Raw genomic sequence first — 25,392 nt, 5'->3', positions numbered from 1 at the left:
TCACAAGCTCGATACTGAAGGCTCCACCCTACTCGGACCGTTGTCTTTGTTAAACGCTATACATATTCATGTTATTCAATAGAGCAGGAGAGCTGGAGGCATGTGTGTAAGCCCCAGGAAAATTCTCTTATTGTCTGCTCCTTGTAAAGCATGCAGGTAGCGGACATTCACTCACAAGGTGATGTTAGCATTCATTGCTAAGCAAGCAGGGTGTGTAAAAAACATGCAACAATAGCCTATACAGTATAATACCACTACTTGTGAGCTCAATCCAACATGTGCAAGTCCCTTTGGTTGGGCAGTTGGATCCTAACAATGTAGGTGTGCTCAACTTGTAAAGAGAAGGTCTGCTGTTCACATTCAAATAAGATTACGTTCGTCTGTGATGATATTCAGGTCGACTGTTCACATTCAAATAAGATTACGTTCATCTGTAATGATATTCAGGACTGCTGTTCACATTCAAATAAGATTACGTTCATCTGTAATGATATTCAGGACTGCTGTTCACATTCAAATAAGATAACGTTCATCTGTAATGATATTCAGGACTGCTGTTCACATTCAAATAAGATAACGTTCATCTGTAATGATATTCAGGACTGCTGTTCACATTCAAATAAGATAACGTTCATCTGTAATGATATTCAGGACTGCTGTTCACATTCAAATAGGATTACGTTCGTCTGTAATGATATTCAGGACTGCTGTTCACATTCAAATAAGATTACGTTCATCTGTAATGATATTCAGGACTGCTGTTCACATTCAAATAAGATTACGTTCATCTGTAATGATATTCAGGACTGCTGTTCACATTCAAATAAGATAACGTTCATCTGTAATGATGTTCAGGACTGCTGTTCACATTCAAATAAGATTAGTTGGTCACTTACAAAATTATATTCCTTTTTTCTTCTCTTTTTAAACCCTACTTTGAGTGATCACTACTGGATTTTGGAGATTCAATCCAACATCTGAGTGATATGAATATGGTGTTTTTGTGTTTGCACATAATAACAGTAAGTAAGGACGCTGGAGTTTCAGCTTTAACAGTTAAAAATAAATCCTTATGTTATTCGGCCACAGTGACACCCAACATACTTCACCCAGCCCCTTCTTAACATACATTTTTTTGCAAAATAGTTTAGGAGGGTACTTAAAAATAATTACAAAATGTTCCCCTTTTCGCTTTTTCCTTTGGTTAAATTTGGCTGGGCACTAGTTGACAACAGCAATTCTTAGTAAATCTTTCCTTAATAATGAATGCTAACACTACACTGTCTTGTGAGTGATTGTCCGCTACCTGCATGCTTTACAAGGAGCAGACAATAAGAGAATTTTCCTGGGGCTTACACATGCCTCCGTCAGCTCTCCTGCCTCTATTGAATAATGTATACATGAATATGTATAGCGTTTAACAAAGACAACGGTCCGAGTAGGGTGGAGCCTTCAGTATCGAGCTTGTGATTGGGCATTGGCAAGATCTGGACGTGCGACGGTGCTTTGAACGTGCAAAACGAATGATCACTACTGGGACACACCAAGCGAGAATGCTGTATTTGACAATAATAGAGTGTTCAATTGAACCTAGGTTCAATGGAGCCTTACATGTTCATGAAGCCTTTGTGTTTAACCCGCCATCAGCCAGTTTTACAAGGCCACATGGGGAATTCAATTTCTTTTGTAGGTTAGCATGGCCTGTTATTTTTTAACATAGTCCCCAAATAGAAATTTCCTCTAAGATTTTTGGGAAAATATATAATAACTACTAGCAGCACATGGTTCAGTGTGGACTTTCCGATTGAGAGCTGTGGATGAATACGTCTTTTCTTTAGCAAAAGGGCTAAGTTAGCCGCATGCATGCAGGCCCATGTGGCCTATGAGTATTTCGCCTCATTTTGAACTGCTATCCACCCGTACCAAATCTGTACCGTGCTGTAAGTACTATTTTTGTTCAATCTACCTTCCGCCATTAATAGGCTGCTCGTCCCCTATTTGTTAGTATTATTTGACTATCATGTGCATGCCTCAGTGCCCACGGCCACTACGTTGGTAGTTGCTGGGGGTGTAGGCTTATAGCCCTAATGGTCTTACACTTTCGTATTGTACTATCTGTGTACATAGTAGAGTCCTACAATGATAGGGCTAGGGTGTAGACCTACTTAGCGCACCCAACAGAACTCCACTTTGGATTATCCGCTAGTTGCTCTGAATTTGTATCATGAATCGTCTCGTCATTTTGCACCTCAAAGGCAGTGGACACTATTGGTAATTACTCAAAATATTTATTAGCATAAAAACTTACTTGGTAACAAGTAACGGGGAGAGGTTGATAGTATAAACATTATGAAAACGGCTCCCTCTGAAGTGACGTACATGTAGTTTTCGAGAAAGAAGTCATTTTCCACGAATTTGACTTCAATACCTCAGATTTAGAATTTCAGGTCTCGAAATCAAGCATCTGAAAGCACACAACTTTGTGTGACAAGGGTGTTTTTGTTTCCATTATTATCTCGCATCATCGACGCCCATTTAAAGGCAGTGGATACTATTGGTAATTACTGAAAAAAAATATTAGAATAAAACCTTTCTTGGTGACGAGTAAAGGGGAGAGGTTGATGGTATGAAACATTGTGAGAAACGGCTCCCTCTGAAGTGCCATAGTTTTTGAGAAAGAAGTAGTTTACCACGAATTTGATTTCGAGACCTCAGATTTAGAACTTGAGGTCTCGAAATCAACCATCTAAATGCACACAACTTCGTGTGACTAGGGTGTTGTTTTCTTTCAATATTATCTCACAACTTCGATGACCGATTGAGCTCAAATTTTCACAGGTTAGTTATTTTATGCATATGTTGAGATACACCAACTGTGAAGGCTAGTCTTTGACAATTACCAATAGTGTCCACTGCCTTTAAAGCCATTGGGCACTTTTTTTAAACAGTATTGCCCAACGGCCCGCACTTCGTTTATCACAACTGATATAAAAAATAACATGAAACCTGTGAAAAAAGGCTCAATCGGCCATCGGAGTCGGGAGAAAATAACGGGGAAAGCTCACCCTTGTTTCCGCACGTTTCGCCGTGTCATGACATGTGTTATAAATAAATCTGTAATTCTCGACAACGAGAATTCGCAATTGTTTTAATGTTTTTTCGAAAAGTAAAGCATTACATGGAATAATATTTCAAAAGAAGTCTTTCACCATTGCCTTCTGTAAACCCTTTAAGTTATTTGTAAATCTGCGAACTTTTATTTTTTTCTCTGCCGAAAGTGTATAATGGCTTTAAGCTCAAATTTTCACAGGTTTTTATTAATTTTATAAATGCATATGTTGAGATACGCTGAGTGAGAAGACTGCATGTCTTTGACAATGACCAATAGTGTCCACTGTCTTTAACTCCAGTCTCAGACTAACCCTTTTGTGTATTACACGGAATATTCATTAATGACTACCTTCATTTGCATTTACAACAAACTGCCAAAGAATGGTGACCAATCAGGGGACCACAAAAACCCATTGGACGCGTGTATACCAAATAGGATATAACCACTTCTGGCATTATACGCCTCTCTTAATATTTATGCATGAGGTACGTCACAATGCTAACTCAAAACGAGGCGATGGGCGCAGCCACTGGAAGGGATCGGGGGAAGTGCGCCCATATAGCCTCATTTTGGGTAAGAATTATGACGTCATGCATTAGTATTAAGAGAGGACTATTTTCTGTAAAATCGAGCCATGTTGCTTTTGTTTTATAGAGTGCTGTTCGTTCAGTACATTCAGATCTAATCTCGAGATGTTGAAAAATAAACATAACAAACAATTCCTGATCCTTACTTGACGAAATGAACAAACTAGAATTTTTTATTTTATTTTTTGAACTGTATGATCTTCGAGCAGTACGTTGTTCACGCACGCATGCATCACTGTGTACTGTGATATATTTCCCGTGGTATAATAATAGTTTGAGAGTGCATTATTTGTAACTCACGTGGACCGTACCGAGTAAGCACGTGCTCCGCACTTGCAGCACACGTGCTTCGTACTTGCAACGTCATGTGATGATGTATGTTGGGGGGGGGGGGGGTATAGAGTAACCCTATCAGACTCACTGACCCCTAAAGACAAAAAAAGTTCCTGGTACGGTTGCAATGTTGATCCGTTTTAGTGTTTACGATGATAGCTTATACAACAGTTATTACTGACTGCAAAGAGAATAATAGGTCATACCTTTTCGTGATAGGCCAACAGTGAAACTACAATGCAGCAAAACTAGCTAACAGTGAGTACAATTACACTTATAATAATGGTAAAAATGAAGCAAACTACAGTCTTAACATAGTTTCACCACATTATTTGTAACAGCTTCATGTAATTGCGGTAGATCAAGCACTGCACTGAAACCAGTTCATAAGCAAGCTAACAAAAACAAGATGCATTCCGAAGAACTCGTGTTGCAGCAGGAGAACTCCCAAATTCAGTAACATTTCTCCATGGTACACCCATGGAGGTTCAAAGCTAGATTTATTACATGCGTCCAATAAGTAACAATAAATAACTAGACACTAAGTGTTTGTGAACAAACACGAAGCTGTTCCGTGTTGTTTTGCTTGGATTATGTGCTTCATTGCCCAAGGAATCTATAACTGAAAAAGGGTTTAAAAAAAGTTGTGTAGCTCTTGTTATGAGGTCACACTTCCCGGTTGACCCATAAGTAAAGGTCAACATGGGCCCACAGCTACCAAAGATTAATCTGCAATGCCAAGGAGTCTATAACTGAAAAAAAGTATATATAAAAAATCGGTTGTGTGGATCTTGATATAAAGAAGCACTTCCGGTTGACCCAGAAGTAGAGGTCAACTTGGGGTCACAGTTTTCCAAAGCTATTATTTATTGCCTAAGAGTCTATAAATGAAGTTTGAACATTGGCTTTGTACTTTTTTGAGATATGGGCTCACTTCCGGTTGACCCGGAAGTAAAGGTCAACATGTGGTCAAAGTTGTTTTAAACTAATCTTGAATGCCCAAGGAGTCTATAACTGAACAAAAATTGATAATCTGTTGTGTAGTTCTTGTGATGGTCCCACTTCCGGTTGACCCGTAAGTAGAGGTCAACTTGGGGTCACGGTTTGTCAAAGTTAATATTTTATGCTTAAGTAGTTTATAACTGAAAAGAGATTGAAAATCTGCTGTATAGTTCTTGAGATATGGTCCCACTTCCGGTTGATGCGGAAGTAGAGGTCAACTTGAGGTCACAGTTTTTTCAAATTAATCTTCAACCCCCAAGGAGTCTTCAACAACAAACAGTTGAAAAGTCGGCCGTGAAGTTCTTGAGATATGATGCTGCAAAGATTTCCTAATTAAATTTTCAAATGAGGGTCACTGGTGGTTAATTAATAAAGAATTTTAATATGTTTTATGATAGGAATTAAGCTAACGACCTAAAGCTTCCATTTGATATTATTTTACGTGTTTTAAAACACATAATTAATTTGTAGGATACTCCTTTATTTTCCTACTCCTGCCGATAGGGGGCGCTCTTATGAGATGTCTGTATCTGACTCTGTATTTGTATGTGTACGTCGCAGAGACCAAAACTGTCATAAAATGTCAAGCTATAACTTCCCCTATAGAACACGGCCCAGTTTTATGGCTCTGTCTGCTTCAACCAAACTCTGCCCATTTATTATACAACCACCATTCTCCGCTTTACTGTGCAGGCGCTGAAATATCTGTGCAATTAATTCAAAGCAAAGATTACAAATGATAAGTTTCCCCGCGCACAAGCATATCCCTGCTAAGCTGTGAAATATGCTTTATGTAAGCGATAATATCCGCGCTTCTGATGTGTCAATTCTTTGCTTACGCAGTGAAGCAGAGTCAAATTGGACCAGTTTCACAAGATTTCCCCTCATGTACTAACAATCTTTTTTGACTTTACATGTTTGAAGTGTAAGCCTTACCAAACCTACTTACAGGGCAAAATTACATGGTTCTCATGACCACCAAAGTCTGCGCTTACGATCACCATTTTCCGCTTACTGTGATGTGCAAGCTTGGAAAATAATGTGCGAGCTTGGAAGCACACAAACAAAAGAAATCCCTGTTAAAGCAGTCTATTTCGCTTGACGTAAGCGCATAATTCAATGCTTCTGCAGAGCACTGAATCTTTTTCGTTAAGCAAGTTCCCATCATGACTCGACTAGTCGCACCTCAAACCTAACTACGACACTTGTCGAGATAAAATACAGATTCTCAAGATTTGTGCCGCTATGTGCCGCAAAGGCAATATTAATTATGTTGCGAATGGGTGACTAGTAAATTTTACTACTCGACTAGTCGCACCTCAAACCTGACTACGACACTTGTCGAGATAAAATATGGATTCTCAAGATTTGTACCGCTATCTGCCGCGAGGGCAATATTAATTATGTTGCGAATGGGTGTGACTAGTGAAATTTACTACTCGACTATAAAGTCGCACTTCAAACCTAACTACGACACTTGTCGTGATAAAGTACGGATTCTCAAGATTTGTGCCGCTATGCCGAAAGGGCAATATAAAATGTTGCGAATAGTAGTAAGCAACACAACTGGTTCACCAAACAGGTAGTCGGGACAAATTTTTAATTATGTTGCGAATGGGTGTTACTAGTGAAATTTACTACTCGACTAGTCGCACTTCAAACCTAACTATGACACTTGTCGAGATAAAGTACGGATTCTCAAGATTTGTGCCGCTATGCTGCAAGGGCAATGTTAATTTAAGCAACACAACTGGTTCACCAAACAGGTAGTCGGGACAAATTTTGTAGTCGATGTGTGGACACGATTATAACGGGAGTAGAGAAAAACAGTAGTCGCGAAACAAATAATAATTTGTAGTCGCGACTTTAACACTAAGCACACTAGTCGCCCCTGCCTACTTTTGTCTCAAGTAAAGCACGGTTTTTCCTGCGAATGCAAATCAAATTTTTAAGTCACTGTTTTAGCAGTGAAAGTTTCGCAGGAGTTGAGCACAATAATAGTCAACTGTAGCAAATTTTTTTATGCGAATTGTGACGTGAAGAACACATTCCCTGCTAAGCTGTAAAACACGCTTAGCGTAAGCACAGTTCCCTGATTACGTAAGCGCTGCGATTCTTTTCTTTAAAAGCCATTGGCCCAGGACCAAACTACATAATAGCTTTTTAAACACAAAAGCAGCTTAACCATGCCTCATGTTCAAATTGTGAATCCAGATGTTCTGCTCAATTTCTGCAATTTTTGTAAAGCAAAATGTTTTCCCTGTTTATTATAAGCAGCTCTATAAAACTGAGCCACTCAACCACCAGAGAAACGTCACCATAATAAAATCACTGCTTTTGTATTCCTGTCAAAGAGTTTTTGTTTGTCATGGTCTAATTTCCGAACGTAACGCGAGATATTGGAATTAGTTTAGGCAAATGGTCCCCGGCGCGAACAAGGTGACTTTACCCGTAAATTTTCGTCGTCCACGCTCGTCGCCTGAAATGAACCCGGTCCACGACGCACCATGCTCAGGCTTGTCAAATTTTGGGAACAAGTTTAGACTTGTGCTAGTCGGTGACCGTAATAAATCTTTGTATATTGAACAAAAAAACGCAATAACACCGGTCGAAAATGGGATAAGGACTTGGTCAGGTCAACAGTTTACAATTTTGACTATTCAAATCAAGTTTTACGCCGTACCCATGATCTTTGAAAAAACTTCCCCGGAAATACAGGTTTTTTAAAATAGTTACACTGTTTCTATAAGTTCTGATGCTTTTAAAATGACCATCAATAAAATAATTATATCTTAATCTAAAGCAGTTTTGGGAAGTGTACAACATGTAATTTAATTTTAATCGAATAAATTATGTTTCCGAAAGCTGGGTTTGTTTACACTTCAAGAGCCATTGTGTTTGTGCACAGACACAAAACGTGCAATACATGACGTCATGGTGACGTCGTCCAGAATTTTATGTCGGAAATCACATTAACAGGACCTGACTAGTGTATAGCTGAAAAAAAGTTTAAGGATCGGCGGTCTACTTTTGGAGATATGGTGTTAACTAGGTTTGCTAATTAAATATTCATAAGCTTAATTACGGCTTATTAATTAAAAAAATTAATATTTTTTTACGATAAGAATTAAGCTTATGTTCTAAGCTTCAATTTGGTATAATAAACTCACTCTTTCGTATTATGGTTTAGGAGATTAGGCTGCCACAAAAACGTGTACAAACGCTACGGGATTTAGGGGAGAAACAAAGAATAATAATAAAAACAATAAAAATCTAGACGAAAACAATACCTGTTCCGACGGACGGTCGGAACAGCTAATAATAAAAATCTCGACGAAAACAATACCTGTTCCGACGGACAGTCGGAACAGCTAATAATGCAAGTATGTATAAGGCGCTTTATACAAAGAACAGTTAGCGCCTAACCAAGGAAGGGCAACACAATAGCACAAGAACAACCGAAAAACATTACTATCGTATTAAAATTAGTTGCAGATTGTTATGTAATTATGTTTCTTCGGTTTACACATAAAAATGTAAATAACCATTTGAAAATATAAAAATACTGTTAAAACAAGATATAGGCCTATCAAGAAAAACCGTTAAAGAACAACACGCAATCAATATTGTTATGATAATTAAATTAGGTAGCCAATACAAGACTAACTTAACTAACTTACAAAAAACACAATGTGCCTCGTGGATTGTATTCTGGGAGTCTCAAGAATTCTTTAGGTACTTCTGTACAAGAGAAAAGGAGTATTGTTAAAGGCACTGGACACTATTGGTAATTGTTAAAGACTAGCCTTCACAGTTGGTGTATCTCAACATATGCACAAAATAACAAACCTGTGAAAATTTGAGCTCAATCGGTCATCAAAGTTGCGAGATAATAATGAAAGAAGAAAACACCCTTGTCACACGAAGTTGTGTGCGTTTAGATGGTTGATTTCGAGACCTCAAGTCCTAAACTTGAGGTCTCGAAATCAAATTCGTGGAAAATTACTTCTTTCTCCAAAACTATGGCACTTCAGAGGGAGCTGTTTCTCACAATGTTTATACCACCAACCTCTCCCCATTACTCGTCACCAAGAAAGGTTTTATGCTAATAATTATTTTGAGTAATTACCAATAGTGTCCACTGCAGCCTTTAAAGTTTGGTGGGAACACAAGGGGAACCCATCTAATTGTACCGTTCATATTGCAACTTTTCGGGAGGTTTTATAGCTGCACGTTACGCGAGCAAAAACGTGAAAGTGAGCGTCAGAAAATTGTGTCGATTCTAGGTGATGACGTCACCACTTTTGGCTTATTTCATGCTCACGTAATGACGTCTGCACGTACGTACCTGACGTGAAAAATGGTAACTTCACGTTTGCTTAAATAAACTGGACACTATTGGTAATTGTCAAAGACCAGTCTTCTCACTTATTATCTCTCAACATGCATACAATATCAAACCTGTGAAATTTTGAACTTAATTGGTCCTCGAAGTTGCGAGATAATAGTGTAAGAAGAAAAAAAACACCCTTGTCACAAAAAGTTGTGTGCTTTCAGAGGCTTGATTTTGAGACCTTGTAATCTAATTCTGAGGTCTCGAAAACAACTTCGTGGAAAATTACTTCTTTCTCGAAAACTACTTTACTTCATCAGAGGGAGCCGTTTTTCACGATGTTTTATACTATCAATAGCTCTCCTTATTGCTCGTTACCAAGTAAGGTTTTATGCCAATAATTATTTTGAGTAATTACCAATAGTGTCCACTGCCTTTGAATTGTGAGATTTTTTGTATCAATTCTTTTGACGTTCACGTTCACTTTTTTTTTTCTCGCGTAACATGCAACCTCCCTATTGATCCGTGGTACAACAATTAGCGATTCCGACGTCTTGTATATCAGAACTACGGATGATAAGAGAATGTTGTCGTGTGTGGGTGTTGGTTGTTTAGTCTGTCGTATTGTACTCGTTGTTGTGTTCTGTGGTACTTTCTGTTACAGTTGTTTGTCTGTCAAGGCACAAAAGCCTTGGCTTCACCTAAACCTATTGTCCGTATAAATATCGTGTTTTACTGATCATTATAATAAATCATTGTGAACTATGATTTTTGTTTTATGATCTTAATTTAGTGTGGTGACCTTTGCGTTACTTATAATTCACAGGAGTACGCGCCGGTGTGGCGGTTTCAGTCTTCCGCCGTGTTCAGTTTTCCGGGTGACGTAGTCGGTCATATCTGCACGTTGTTCGAACGGTTTTAGCTTTCCGGCGTGTTCAGTTTTCCGGGTGACCTCTCAGATACCGCCGCGAGTACCCTGGCGAGTAATGTAGTTCTCTCAGCATCAGTGACCCCACATTGTTTATATTACGATTCTTTTCTGTGTAGTCACATAGTCTCTTGTCCTATCTTTGCATGTATTCATGGGAACAACTTTAGGCAGGTCACACTCTGCTTGCATAAAAAACAACTCATACGATCCACGCGTTTGCCGCTAGTTGCACTCGACTCGTGGACGCCGCCATGACAGCTACCGGAGGGTAACGGATAACTCAATACGGCACTAAAAATGGACTACTTTCGCTTGCTGTGCGCAAGCATCGCATGACGTAATGCTACCGTATTTGGTCATTCGGAAAACTGAACACAGCGGAAAGTTGAAACCGCCACACCGGGCTTCACAAGAAGGAAGTCCATGGTTTCTTGAACCGCATGCATAATCATGTGTAATTTCCCCCCCCCCCATGTGTTTTGCTTTGTTCTAGGGGGCCTCTATCCATCTGTTCAGACCGTTTTTGAATGTTTTGTGTTCCCTTAAACATAATGCACTTGAATCAAACGGACTTTGAAATACGGGCTCACCAGGTAACACAAGTTAACAGATATTACATATACCGAGCCGGAAGTTTAATGATGGATTATCCGCTGTTATATTATTTTATCAATATAAACCACAAGGGAAACTGACTGGGTAAATTTTGAAATGATTTTTGGGGTTGAACAAAGAATTGACTAGAGTGGGATTTGAACCAACGACCTCCGGATTAACGTGCCGGCGCTCTACCTATTTACCCAGTCAGTTTCCCTTGTGGTTTATATTGATATCTGAAACAAAAAGTCGCATCCCCTTAAGGTAATCCCCTGGCTGCCGCTTCCCAGGTTGTATCGTAATTTGGGTGTGATCCCTGGCTACACGACAGTTAACGGTTGTATGGCTTCTGACTGGCACCCCCGAACAAAGATATTGACAAAATAGGGACACCGCCAATATAGGGCTAGATAGCTCAGTTTGTAGAGCGCCGGCACGTTAATCCGGAGGTCGTTGGTTAAAATCCCACTCTAGTCAATTCTTTGTTCAACCCCAAAAAAGTTATATTATTTTTTATAAATTTATTTTTTATAAATTTAGTTAACTGAAACACCACTGCACAATCCAGCACTGACGGTTAAACACAGCTCTGTTCGCCATGACCAACTCATCTGATTTCCGAGAGTGGGGTAAAGAGATGGTAGACTACATTGCTGATTACATGGACGGTGTATCTGAGAGACCACCGTTATCTAAAGTAAAGCCTGGATACCTGAGGAGTTTGATTCCTGACGAGGCACCACAGTACCCGGATAAGTGGCAGGATGTTATGCAAGACATTGAGCGAGTCATCATGCCAGGGGTAAGCTATAGACTTGCTTCCAAGTCTGTGATCGTAGCTTTTAGTCAGGTTTTAGCGCCCTCTTGCAGATTAACCTTCGCTTATTAAGTGGGGACTTTTGCTTCCGTGGCTGATGCAGAGGAATCAAACCAATCTCTGTTTTCTTATATCCATGACTGACTGCTGATTAGTTTCCAAATGACGATTTCTAAGTGATAATTTCTCTGTCCACGAACTACAGGTAACTCACTGGCAGTCACCGCACTTCCACGCCTACTTTGCCTGCGGTAATTCGTATGCTTCAATACTGGCTGATATGTTATCGGACGCCATTGGATGTCTCGGATTCAGCTGGGTAGGTTTGCCGATTTAGCGTCTACGTTCGAATTAGCGGCTACAGCTACGGCTACAGTTACGGCCACGGCAAGACTACCGCGTCATCATGCATAAGCAACACACTGTAGCAACAGTCGTAGCAGTAGATGTAGCCTCCAATTCGGATGCGGCCTAAAATATGGATTGTAATAGACGTCATTGGCCGCCATCTTTGATGAATTAAGAGCACGCGTGTATTAAGAGCTATCATTAGGTAGGTTAAGCTGCAACAACGTGAACGTGAACGTGAGAAATAGTAAGCATACACGTGAAGTTACCACTGTTTACATCAGGTACATACGTGCAGATGTGCAGACGCTATACGTGAGCATGCAATAAGCCCAAGTGGTGACTTAAATAAATAATGTATCTTAAGATTGAATCACTTTTACACTCAGATCAGCAGTCCAGCTTGCACAGAACTGGAGATGGTGACACTAGACTGGCTAGGAAAAATGCTTCAACTCCCCGAATCATTCCTGACATGTACTGAAGGCAGCAAGGGTGGAGGAGTGATTCAGGTATAAAGCAAGTCTGGACTTGGTCAAGTTTATGATTGTGTGATTAAAACACTTCAGCCGATAACATTTTGCGAACGTCCAATCTCCAGTGTATGTTCAAACAAAGTTAAACGAGTTTAATTAAACGCGCTCTCTACCCAGAAAAACACACCAATTTCATTTCACTTATTCTGGTTGTGAAGCCATTTACTCTCAGAAAGATGAGCATAATCTTTGAAAGAATTAACCAAAATGGAGAGAAGACAAGGGCACTCAGGGAGTTTAAGTTTTGATGTCGGAAGAAAACTCAAGAGAACTAATATTCCAGGGAAAACTCTCGCTGTAAGGTGTGCAGGGACTGAAATCACAATCCACATAGTGCCCCATTCGAGCCAACGAACATTTATTTTATTTTTTTTCACGGAGGAAAAAACAACAACAAAAAAACGAACATTACATTGATAGAGCATACTACCACTGTAGACCGCCAAGCTAGACCGGCAGATATGGCATTTTGAAACGTATTGGTTTTTCAGCGGGATTAATTTTGCATCGGGGATAAAGTTAACATCTATTCAGATGTACTTTGTGATGACATTTGATTTTGTTTTGTTTCAGGGAACAGCGAGTGAGAGTACAGCTATGGCTTTACTTTCAGCTAAGATGAAGACAATAAACAAGCAGCATGAACTGGACCCAGACAAAGACCAATATGAAATCATGTCAAAGCTCGTCGCTTATACATCAGAATATGTGAGTATTTTTAACTTAGTTATTATCAATTTTTAATTTGATATTTGGAGAACAATGCTATTGGAGATAAATATTAACGAGTTTAGTCTGAGCTAAAGAAAATTGGACTAAAGAGCATGACTTTATTCTGCAAGTACTCTCCTTCTTCATTTGAACTGGCACCCATCAGGTCCCGTATTGAATACAAAATACTTCTTCTCACCTTCAAACGCATCCAAGGTCTATGCTCCTCCTAACCTATCTGAACGTGTAACTATCAACCATCCCGCTACTCCCTACGCTCCTCTCAATGCATCACGCTGAACCACCCATCTCCCAAGACGCTGCCCACACTTGGTGATAGAGTCTTCACTACTGCCGCTCCCAAACTATATAATAAGCTAACAATATCTCTTCGTAATCAACGATCTATCAACATCTTAAAAAAATTGCCCAAAACTAACCCATTCTGTTAACAATATAATAGTAAAGCACTTGAACATGTAATGGAAAATGCGCTATATAAAAAATACATTATTACAATTTGTATATTTTAGGCCCATTGTTCAGTAGAGAGAGCGTCATTGATCAGCTCAGTCAGAATGCGAAAGCTTCCAACAGATGCTAAGTTTGCGCTACGAGGGGACACACTGGCACAGGCTATCACAGAAGACAAGGCAAATGGACTCATTCCTGCATTCGTAAGTTTTATTTTTGTCACGCCCTTATCACACCCCCTTTATTCAGCCATAGCCGAGCAGCCTAGTTCAACGGACTCAAGCTCGGGTGTTGTCAACATCAGAGTACGGAATCGAACCCCGGTCACGACACTGGTGCCATTGAGCAAAGCAATAAAACCAATCCATAATTGCTTCGTAAACATTTTGGAAGATGTTGCAGTCTGCTCTACCATCCATGCTCCTAGCAGGAGAAACCAATGTCTCATCACGACAGGCAAAATACTTGGATCTTATATGTTTTAATTGTAGTTTATTTTCCCCCCGGTAGGTTTGTGTAAATCTTGGAACTACTACATCGTGTGCCTTCGACAATCTGGCAGAAATTGGTGCAATATGTAAGCAATCTTAACATACTAATGATAACATAGTGGTTGGCTTACAGTTGTAGTTTTTGTGTTTGTAAATAAGAGAATAAAAGGGTAGCGACGAGTCCTTAAACGGCCGTTTAAAACCGGCAGGGTCGTTGCCGTGTGATAAAGGCCCTAGCCGAAGGCCGTAACGAGAAACGTTATGCATCATGACTAGCGTGTAGTTTCCGAAAACAACTGGTTATAAACATCTCTAGCTGGTTATTATCGACCGTTTAAAGGCAGTGGACACTATTGGTAATTACTCAAAATTATTATTTGCGTAAAACCTTTCTTAGTGACGAGTAATGGGGAGAGGTTGATGGTGTTAAATATTGTGAGAAACGGCTCCCAATGAAGTGACATAGTTTTCGAGACAGAAGTAATTTTCCACGAATTTGATTTCAAGCAACTATCTAAACGCACACAACTTCGTGTGACAAGGGTATTTTTTCTTTCATTATTATCTCGCAAGTTCGATGACCGATTGAGCTCAAATTTTCACAGGTTTTTTTGTTATGCATATGTTGAGATACACCAACGGTGAAGGCTAGTCTTTGACAAATTCCAATAGTGTCCACTGCCTTTAAACACCCCACGTGACGCGCTCTCTACCAATAGGAATAGCGAATTTGTCTGAGGTATTTATGAATAAGAATTGCATAATGTGTCTCCAGCTGTACTGTCCAGACGACCCGTAACTGAGAGCGTCTCAGGTATACTCTAAATGGGAGGGCTTTAAACGTGAACACAAAGGATTGCAATTGGAAACCAATTCGTTTTTAGATTTAAAAATTGATCTCTTAGATTTGAATTTATAAGAAGTAAGGATTTATTTTTCAATCATAACACTGATGGTCCCTAATAGGAGACTTGTTGGTGGCACTTGTTAGCAGCAGACTTGCCAGGTATAGCCATTGTTCTTTAGAAAAATGAGCGTGCTCAGCAGACTGACGAAATAATGGAAATTTACCTGTCTGCTGCCACATAGCGTTTAAGAGTCTCCCATTACAATAGATTCAATTCAATTCAAAAATGGTTTATTAAAACATGCATAGCAGTTGCACATGCAAGCATCGAATATAGATTAACTTTTAAATCCCTCCCATTAAGTGTAGGCCTTCGCTTTAGACAGTGAGCTGACTAGTAACCGACCACATTGTAAAGCTGGGCCCAATTTCATAGAGCTGCTTAAGCAAAATAAATTGCTTAAGCAAACAAATCTTTGCTTTGTAAAATCAGATTACCGGCTAAGACTCCACTCAATTATTATGCTAAGTAAACAACAGCGTAATATTAGTCACGAGCAATGTACATGGCATGACATTTTTGCCAGTATCATGACTAAAATAAGCAAGCTATTTTCGTGCTTAAGCAATTTTTTTGCTTAAGCAGCTCTATGAAATTGGGCCCAGTTAGTTAGCTCCTGAAGACGAGCAGAGTATACTGTTCGAAAAGTCGAGACCAAAACCGGCTCTTTTCAGAGCCAACACTCACCATAAGAGATTTACACATGGTTGTACCCGCAAGTTTACTATTTATTTATAGTTTCTCCTCAATTGACTATTATCAACCGTTTTCCTGTGTGTTGTGAAGTTTGGGCGTTTGGGTAGAAACAGTTACTACACTAAACGGGACGTTATAGACCTTTGGTTATCACTCTTATGGCAATACAAACTTTTGGAGAGAACCTTTACACGACATCAGCTTTCGATAGTATAAAGCATTATAAGCACAAGAGATTTTTGTTACGCCCCCAAACTTGAATCTGATAAGTGTTACCGTAGTAACGTTTCTCATTATTCTTCCTACGTGGGCATAAATCGCTCCGGGCTTTCGTCGACACCTCAAAAACAAGGCCACCTTTTGAAATTGATTTTGTACACGTTATTTATTGTATGCATCTACATTGATATTAGATTCAAACAACTGGACGGTTCCAAACAGGTATACTTTGCCTTTTCAGGAACTGGACACCATTTGTAATTTATATTCACAATAGTTGTTAGCATAAACACTTACAATGGAGAGCTGTTGGTAGTATAAAACATTGTGCGAAACGGCTCTCTCTGAACATAGTTTTGTGAAAGCGTTTATTTCTCACTTAAATAATAAAAGACTTCAGCTGAAGCCTTTTATGATGCATCTGAAGCACACAAATGCGCTAGGGTGTTTTTTCTTTCATTATTCTCTTGCAACTTCGAAGACCAATCGAGTCCAAATTTTCACAGACTTGTTAAATATGTTGGGATACACCAAGTGAGAACACTGGTATTTGAAAATTACCAAAGGTGTCCAGTGCCTTTAATATTGACTGATAACTTTGTTGCAGGTGAACGTGAGAACATCTGGTTACATGTAGACGCTGCGTATGCCGGGACGTCGTTTATATGCCCAGAGTTCCGGCCTTTGGCAGATGGACTGGAGGTTTGTAAAATGCTAATTTCCTTCCGAAAATAATGTGCACTTTGTTATTTCCAGTTATCAAGGGGAAAAACAAACTTGTATTCATGAAGTACTTAAACATGGCTTTAGGAAAGACGCTGGTCTGTAAATACTGTTATTCTACGAGCTCATTGTAAAGTATCCCTTCATGTAGGTTCACTATGGAAAATGTGAGACTTTTGAACGGTAGGTGGCAGCAGGCTTACCAGGTAATTTCCGTTGTTAACTTCGTTCTGAGCACGTGCACATTACCGATAACAGTTATGATTTACACGTCAGTCTACTGCCATAGCGTCTATAAAATTTTCCCGTTAATTCCGATCGAAAACCCAACTTGAAACCATACTATAGGTTGTAGTCTGCTGTGGGAGTTGCGCTTTGTCAACATCTGACGTCTGTGTGGCACCTAAGTGTAGCCCGAGCCCTAAATCTAGCCTGACCTAAATGTAGCTCTAAACCTGTACCTAAATGTCGCCCGGACCTAAATGTACAAGTTTAGGGTTACATTTAGGTCCGGGCGATATTTAGATACAGGTTTTAGGCTACATTTAGGTCAGGCAACATTTAGGGCTCGGGCTACATTTAAGTGCCGCACAAACGTCACACTTCGGAGCTCGTGATTTAACGCCACAAACTGGCCTGAAGCCTAAGCCAAACCCTGTCCATATAATTCCTCAACCTGTTCTGCACATTCTCGGGACCACATTTTGGACGAAGAGGCGCACTTCTATACGGATTGTTTGCTGTTGCGGTATGCTTGATGGGGACCTCTCACACGAGAGCGGGACTTGAATAAAGTCTAATTTATCAGGGGCTCCAAAATATGCAAAAGCCGTTTTATGAAACCCATACAAACTGCACTAATGACATAAAAGTCATGGGCAGACGTTGTATGTATTGTATTTTTAAGTTGATGAATTTGTTTACTATTCTTTCTAGTTTGCTGACTCTTTCAACTTCAATCCACACAAGTGGATGTTAGTCAACTTCGACTGTTCAGCGATGTGGGTTCGCAATCAGATTGATTTAGTGAGTGCTTTTCATGTAGATGCAACGTACCTTAAGCACGAACATCAAGATGTAGTGGTAGATTACAGGGTAAGATAAGGCGGTCGAGTTGACCCACTGTTGATCTTTGTTCACCTTTCACGTTAACCCACCTAGGACCCCGATTCGGATCCCGTCAGGGCACTAAGTGAATTGTGTTTCCACAGTCTGGTTTCTTGGGGTTCCCTGAAATAATGTGTTGCATTCCTCCCGTGCCTGAAGCTAAAACTTGTTGTCTTCTCTTCACGGGGATATGTCTTGCCTTGTAGAGTGATTAAGGTTTTTTTCTGAGACTCTTTGGCTTCATGACCAGAATTAATAAGAATAATTATAAACACATGCCTTTGGTTTGTATTACCAACAGCAAATGTTGTAAAGTATAAGCGGATAATACCTTCTTGTTCAACAGAAGTTTTAGCTCAAGTTAAAAAAAATCCCATCTGGTAAGAACGGATCAGAAAGCTTTTCGATGATTTTGCTCAATTTCATTTTATTTAGCATTGGCATATCCCTTTTGGAAGGAGGTTCCGGTCTCTCAAGTTGTGGTTTGTCCTACGGCTGTTTGGTGTGACTAAACTCCAGGAGCACGTGAGGAAGGTTAGAGTTGTTTTTGGTTTAAAGTGTACTGCTGTTTCGGTCTATGTCCATTCCATTCAATTCAATTCAATTCAATTCATTGGTATATTGTGCAAAAATCCACCTGTTTTCCACTGTTTGTATGTGATACTAATAATAGTATTTTATATACTGCGCGTATCCGTCACTCAGTGACCCTCGAGGCGCTACAGCATTCGGCATTTTCCTGCAAGGTACATTTGAATTATGAGACCCACTCCTTTAACATACGTATTGTTCGGTGCTATGGCACAATATGCAGCCAATCAAACCAACACGGGGGGGGGGGGGACTCATTTTACTTCATAATAAGTGCACTGAATTATTTTACGTGCGTTACACAACACACGGGACCAACGGCTTTGCGTCCGATCCGATCCTAAGGAGGAAGTGTTGTGGTCCTGCTTATAGGGATACAGGTGTCATAACCAGAACTTAACCCACACTCTATTGAACAAAAACACCAGCGTTTGATTCCGACGCTCTTAACCGCTGAGCTATGACACGCCCTAAGAGAGATTACGTATACCCTTTATTTGTTTATGTGAATGACTCGGGTAATTTGTGCACACAGTATACAATGGAAATTGCTCACAGACAGGCATTTTTCATAGGCCTGCAAACAAAATGTTTCGCAAAACAGAAAATAAAAACTTCCCGAAGAATGGCTAATTCTTCGAAGATTGAATTAATTGTCTTGTTTGCCCAGCTCTTTTATGCCATGCTTTATCGTGTGTTTTAAGACTGCCATATCCGATAACTTTGATTTTACAGCATGTGAGCTTGGCTCGTGAGTTTGAGTCTTTTGTCAGGCAAGATGACCGATTTGAAATCGTCGCAGACGTAGTGCTTGGGTTGGTGTGCTTCCGGCTTAAGGTCAGTGTAAATAACAGCAGTACTTGACAGCTGGGGGTGTCGAGGTTGAGCGTTGGAGGGCGGGGTACTCAAGTTATGTTATTTACAAAATGCGCCGTTCGAATATTTTATATCTAGGTGTTTTTGGGGGTCCCATTTTACCCCAGGGGGTTAATATACGGGATAAAACGGGACATTTTTTCATCTGGTTTTTATGAATTGAACGGTTGGGACACTTTTCATTGTAAAAATACAATTGTATTGATTGCTATTCTAGAAATTCTAAAAACTGTTAACTTAATTGTTAAAAAATTATTACATTTTGTTTCAAACCAATTTTGACTCACTCAGCTCGTCACAATAAAGACTGATGGTTCTGGTAATGGTCATACATTTGTTTGTCCCATTTAGCCCCAATTTGACCCTGTTTAACCCATGCAAATATTTCATATGGCAACTTAATAATTAGCTGACCCGTCATGGATACAATGCATGCGTTCCATCTTGAGCCAAATGATGGGGGAAGTGGGACACTAAATTAGTTTTTTTAAAGTTAGGTTTTAGTATCTGAAACTGTCTAAAACCATTGAAATTTCATGAGAAGTTCAAAAAAATTAAAACAATCTTTAGTAAAATTTACCCTGTGTGGGAAATTATATCAAAAACTTTGTTTCTGTCCCATCTTCCCCTAATGTACCACAGGGATCAGTGGTAAAAACGCAATACTGTTATGTCAAAGGTTATAGTTCAGAGAATAAAAGAACAAGCATCTTCCTGGATTCACATTGCAACTTACATGTGACAACTGGTTTTAAAGGATTCGGGTACTTTTTCAAAATGTCCACAGATTTACATTAAACTTTCAGGGTTTGAAGATAATGATAGTGGAAAGCTTCCCTTCAAATATTATTAACTATAAGGTTGTGTAGTTTTGAGAAATAAGTAAAACAAGTCACAAAATAATTTTGGTGTCATGAGACCAAAGTTGTTTTAGCATGTAAAATCCCCTTAACCAGTTATGATATTATACCAAAACCATAGCATAACTGGTTAATACGTTTTTACATGCTAAGACTGAGACGAAAATTATTACTTTTACTCATTTCTCAAAAACTACAGCACCTCAGAAAAGTAAAACTTCAAGGGAAGCTTTCTACTATCATAATCTTCAAACTGTGTAAGTTTAAGTGTAAATCTGTTGGAGTTTTGTTTTTGGTTAGGAAAAAGTACATAAATGCCCTTTAAAAGACTCGTCATCTTTCTTTGCGTTTGTTCCAAAATATAAAACTTACACTTTGTCCTTGGTTTCCTTGTAAAGGGGTCCGACACACTCAATGAAGAGCTACTTGACAGGGTCACGAAGACCGGAAAAATCTTCATGGTTGGAAGTCACCTCAATCAGCAATTCATCATTCGATTTGCTGTATGTGCGGCCCAAACTGAGTCAGAAGATATACTATATGCCTGGAATGCAATCAAGGAGGAGGTAGATGGGCTGCAAGTTAACAATAACAAATAAGGAACGAATGGGAATGTTCAACTATAAGCCCTCTCATTCCCCTAGGCCCCACACCCTCACTATCCCCTGTGCTTGTTCCTAATGACACAGTTCAGTGAGCACACACTCCTCACACACTCCCCGCCCTTAGGCCCCTAGGCCCCACACCTTCACTATCCCTTGTGCTTGTTCATAGTGACACAGTTCAGTGAGCACACACTCCCCACACACTCCCGGCCTTTAGTCCCCTAGGCCCCACACCCTCACTATCCCATGTGCTTGTTCATACTGACACAGTTCAGTGAACACACTCCCGCCCTCATTCCCCTAGGCCCCACACCCTCACTATCCCATGTGCTTGTTCCCACTGACACAGTTCAGTGAGCACACACTCCTCGCCCTTAGTCCCCTACCTAGGCCCCACACCCTCACTATACCATATGGTTGTTCCTACTGACACAGTTCAGTGATCACACACTCCCGCCCTCATTCCCCTAGGCCCCACACCCTCACTATCCCATGTCTTTGTTCCCACTGACACAGTTCAGTGAGCACACACTCCCCGCCTCCCACTGACACAGTTCAGTGAGCACACACTCCCCGCCCTTAGTCCCCTACCTAGGCCCCACACCCTCACTATACCATATGGTTGTTCCTACTGACACAGTTCAGTGATCACACACTACCGCCCTCATTCCCCTAGGCCCCACACCCTCACTAGTCTATGTTTTTGTTCCCACTGACACAGTTCAGTGAGCACACACTCCCTGCCTCCCACTGACACAGTTCAGTGAGCACACACTCCCCGCCATTAGTCCCCTACCTAGGCCCCACACCCTCACTATCCCATATGGTTGTTCCTATCTGACACAGTTCAGTGAGCACACACTCCCCACACACTCCCCGCCCTTAGTCCCCTAGGCCCCACTCCCTCACTGTCCCCTTTGCTTGTTCCCACTGACACTTCAGTGAGCACACACTCCCCACACACTCCCCGCCCTTTAGTCCCCTATGCCCCACACTCTCACTATCCCCTTTGCTTGTTCCCACTGACACTTCAGTGAGCACACACTCCAGAGTAGGTTCCAGTCTTACCATGCACCACAGAGCTCCATTTCCCACCTTCATGCATCCCCAAGGTAATCTGCATCATCAGTACTTAATCAGCATGCAGCATCAGAGTCCAGCCTTCTCCAAAGAAAAGACCAGAGCATCTGATCCAAACGCCGAGTTGAAACCAACGGTTCTTTTCAGAACCACCGCAACTCATTTCCATATCATCAGCCATAGAAAACATTAAGGAAGTATCACAAATATTATAAATCATTAAACAAAATGTGAATATCCAAAACTTAACCCAACGCGAGTTTCAAAATTCTGTGTTGTCCATTAATTTGTGAGTGCTGGAGATGCTGTTGGAAGCCGCTGTCACCACGCTATTTACGTGGATGGATTCGATGTATTCGATAGAATACCGACAGTTTTAATGTCAACAAGCAGCTGTACTGTATTCTGCTGAAACTTTCAAGTATTCTACCAGTATTTATTATGTTCAACCGTTCAAACTTTCAACCGTTCATTTAAAGGCTTCCTAAATGAAGTTTTTTGTTTTATGTTGTTACTCATGGTTGTTAGTACACTGCGGGTTGATTTTTCAAAAGCTATACCTATTAAATAAAATATAAGTGTTTTTTTCTTCCAATTATAAGTCTATCCAGGACCGCTGGGATGGGCTAATCGCTTGAACAGATTCTTGTTCAGGAAGTACGTCATGTATGCGGTGCATAGAAATATCGTATAGTTCAGAGTGTGATGCATGATGGGACTGCGCATTATTAAAACAATGCCAGTGTATGATACGTTTGCCAATCCCAGCGCCTTTGGTTAAAGCAAGGCGCTGGGGACGAGCGAATGGCCTAATGTGCTTGATGTCACCACATGAGGGCGAGTGATCGTTTTAATGTTGTTGTCAGGGGCTCACCCGAGCGAGCATCGCGGGGTCGACACAGGGAAGCTAATTGAACGCACCCAATGGTTTCATTTGAAAATGTTTACGTGCAGTGACGGATGCTTTCCCTCTCTGGGTTATGATTGGTCAGAGGTGATGTGGTTGCGGCTGACGATCATCACCACAAACCAATCAAAACAACGTGCAGTGACGTAAGCTTTCCCTCTCTGTGTTATGATTGGTCAGAGGTGATGTGGTTGCAGCTGACGAACATCACCACAAATCAATCAAAACAAAGATATGGAAAGCCAACCTCGCTACCATGGGCAGCGCGCCGTATCACCCGCTAGCTCTGCGTACGTATGTACCCCTGGTTATGATCGAGCAAGGCATGCTGGGGAAAAAATTGCGCGGCAAGATCGCCATCCCTGGGAACGAGGTTGATGGAAAGCTTACTATCCGCATGCAGATTGCACTGTGTATTCTGTTCAGTACATGTACTTCGGATTTTACTCAATTCTTTATTCGAATTTAATATAAAAAGTGAATATGGACGGGGATTGACGTAGGCTCAACGGCACATCTATGGAGTAAATCACGTTTAAAAACTTATTAAAATAAATCTAGCAAAAATAGTTAATATCCTGACGTTTCGACCCTAGCAGATTCTCGAAGGCTAAATGACAACACAACAAACATGAACAAAGTGAAACATAAGCAGTGACTGGAAACGAAACAGTAAGTTTGAGTGTTGACAATTTGATGGGTGTTTTAATCACAAAGTTTTCCTAATCGCAATAGGAATGTAGACAAATTTGTATATAGTCAATTATTACATTTGTTTACGTTCTTTCAACAACTTCTCAATGGCGTCCCGTACCCCTGTGGTTGCATGTTGGCACCATACAATTGCCATGAACACACCAAAAGCATTCGTGTTTTTTCTTCTTTAAAAACGTGTACATTAGGTGACTAAAATTGAACTTATTTGCAAATACTGATTTTTACCCAAATACTTTAATTTTACCACAACCATCGTGTTTGTGCATAATACAAAGCGTGCAATAATGATGTCACATAACACATGTCATAGTGACGTCGTCACCGTTTGGGGCCAATGAATATCATACAGTACATTCTCACACAGGTATAAATCGAAGAACAATGACATTGCACAATCAGATGTCGATTTGTTAGACTATGGTGGCCTAAAGATTGGCTAATTGAATATTCAATTCAACATAACTAAGAAAATTAATTAAATAATTTAAGCTAACCAGGGCCTCATTTCATAGCTCAACTGCTGCCAAGATCACATTTCTTCGCTTACTGCAAGAGTGCAAATACATACAACAATGAATTTGCACGCACACACAAGCAAAGACATCCTGTGCTAAGCTGAGTAAGTGCAGACGGAAGCTGCGATTCATTGCTTTTACGGTAAGTATAGCTTCGAAATCGGGCCCAGGTTTCACAAGATGTATACATACAAGCTATAAATTCCCCTCATTAACAAGTTGTTAGTAAAGTAGGACTAGGGCAAACTAAACCAACTTACACAATAACAAGGGCCAGTACTATGCTAAGCACGAAACTCTGAGCTTACAATCACCATTTTCCGCTTACTGTGCAAGCACCAAAGCCCCTATGTGCAGGCTTTGAAGTAAAGAATACAAAGTAATTATTGGTTTACACGAACGCGAGCAAAGATTACCTGGTAAACTGTGAAACACGCTCGATGTAAGCGCATAATTTTTCCCGCTTTTAGCGTAATTTATTTGCTTACGGGTAACCAGAGCCATGAAATGGGCCAGTCTCACAAGATTTGTACACATTAAGCTTAATTCACCTCGTGTGTCAACAACCCACTTACACAAAACAGGGCTAAGTTTCAAGGCTATAGAGGCTTACACTTCACAACAAATGCGGCGCTTGCAATAAAATCTGCGATTACAATTACCATTCTCCGCTTACACAAGCAAGCGCCGAATGTTTGCGCTTGCCTTGAAGCGCACAAGTAGCGAAAGTTTCACAGGAGTTGAGCACAGAGGTCAACTGAAGCAAATTATTCGTTTCGAATTTCTGAAAGCCGTGCAGTTCACATTTACTGTTAACATTAATAACTAAAAGTATTACTTGAATTACTTCAAAGTAGTATCGTCTTAGTTGTGTGCTTTGCAAAACGAAGTTTGGTCACGATTATTACTTATTCTGAAATTTGTAAGTTGAAAACTTACGCTAAAACATGTTTGATTTCATTCGGAAAGACATTCATTTTCCGGTCGAACAATTCACTTTTAGTTTATAACGAATCAACACTCAATTGCAGGTTCGTAAGTGTTTTTTATTCGTCGAGTGACGTCACATAAATAGTTTCAAAAGCTTACCAAGACACGTGTTTTTGCATCATTAGTGTAGTTGGTTAAAAGGACGCCGACATGTGCAGATAACTATAGGCCTACTAATATTCATCTCAGCGGGTCGCAGTTGTAACTAAGGAGTGAGTTATAGAACGAGTTATGATATAAAGCAGAAGTAAATTCCTATCAACTATTTAATTCAAAAGATGGTGTAATCAGAAGACGAATATACAAGGTGTTAATTAAATGGGGGG

At 40.2% G+C, this 25,392-nt stretch overlaps 1 protein-coding gene across 4 annotated transcripts; it reads left to right on the top strand.

Annotated features, from left to right (window-relative positions):
- The first annotated feature begins 1,740 nt into the window (after positions 1–1,740).
- LOC139938911 (aromatic-L-amino-acid decarboxylase-like) lies at positions 1,741–25,375 on the top strand. Of its 4 annotated transcripts, none has more exons than XM_071934573.1 (12): positions 1,741–1,940; positions 11,436–11,697; positions 11,918–12,031; positions 12,450–12,572; positions 13,170–13,304; positions 13,841–13,984; positions 14,292–14,358; positions 16,703–16,797; positions 17,755–17,913; positions 18,361–18,459; positions 19,252–19,353; positions 20,651–25,375. In XM_071934573.1, the coding sequence occupies exons 2-12, from the start codon at positions 11,494–11,496 to the stop codon at positions 20,849–20,851; spliced, it is 1,443 nt and encodes a 480-aa protein (XP_071790674.1). In that variant the 5' UTR covers positions 1,741–1,940; positions 11,436–11,493; the 3' UTR covers positions 20,852–25,375. The 4 variants fall into 4 exon arrangements, with proteins under 4 accessions (XP_071790674.1, XP_071790673.1, XP_071790675.1 ...); XM_071934572.1 differs by lacking the exon at positions 1,741–1,940 and adding an exon at positions 2,161–2,271; XM_071934574.1 differs by lacking the exon at positions 1,741–1,940 and adding an exon at positions 4,191–4,290.
- Positions 25,376–25,392: the final 17 nt, after the last annotated feature.

Source organism: Asterias amurensis, chromosome 6, assembly GCF_032118995.1.
Source record: "Asterias amurensis chromosome 6, ASM3211899v1".
NCBI lineage: Eukaryota > Metazoa > Echinodermata > Asteroidea > Forcipulatida > Asteriidae > Asterias > Asterias amurensis.
This window is presented reverse-complemented; position numbering and strand designations above follow the sequence as displayed.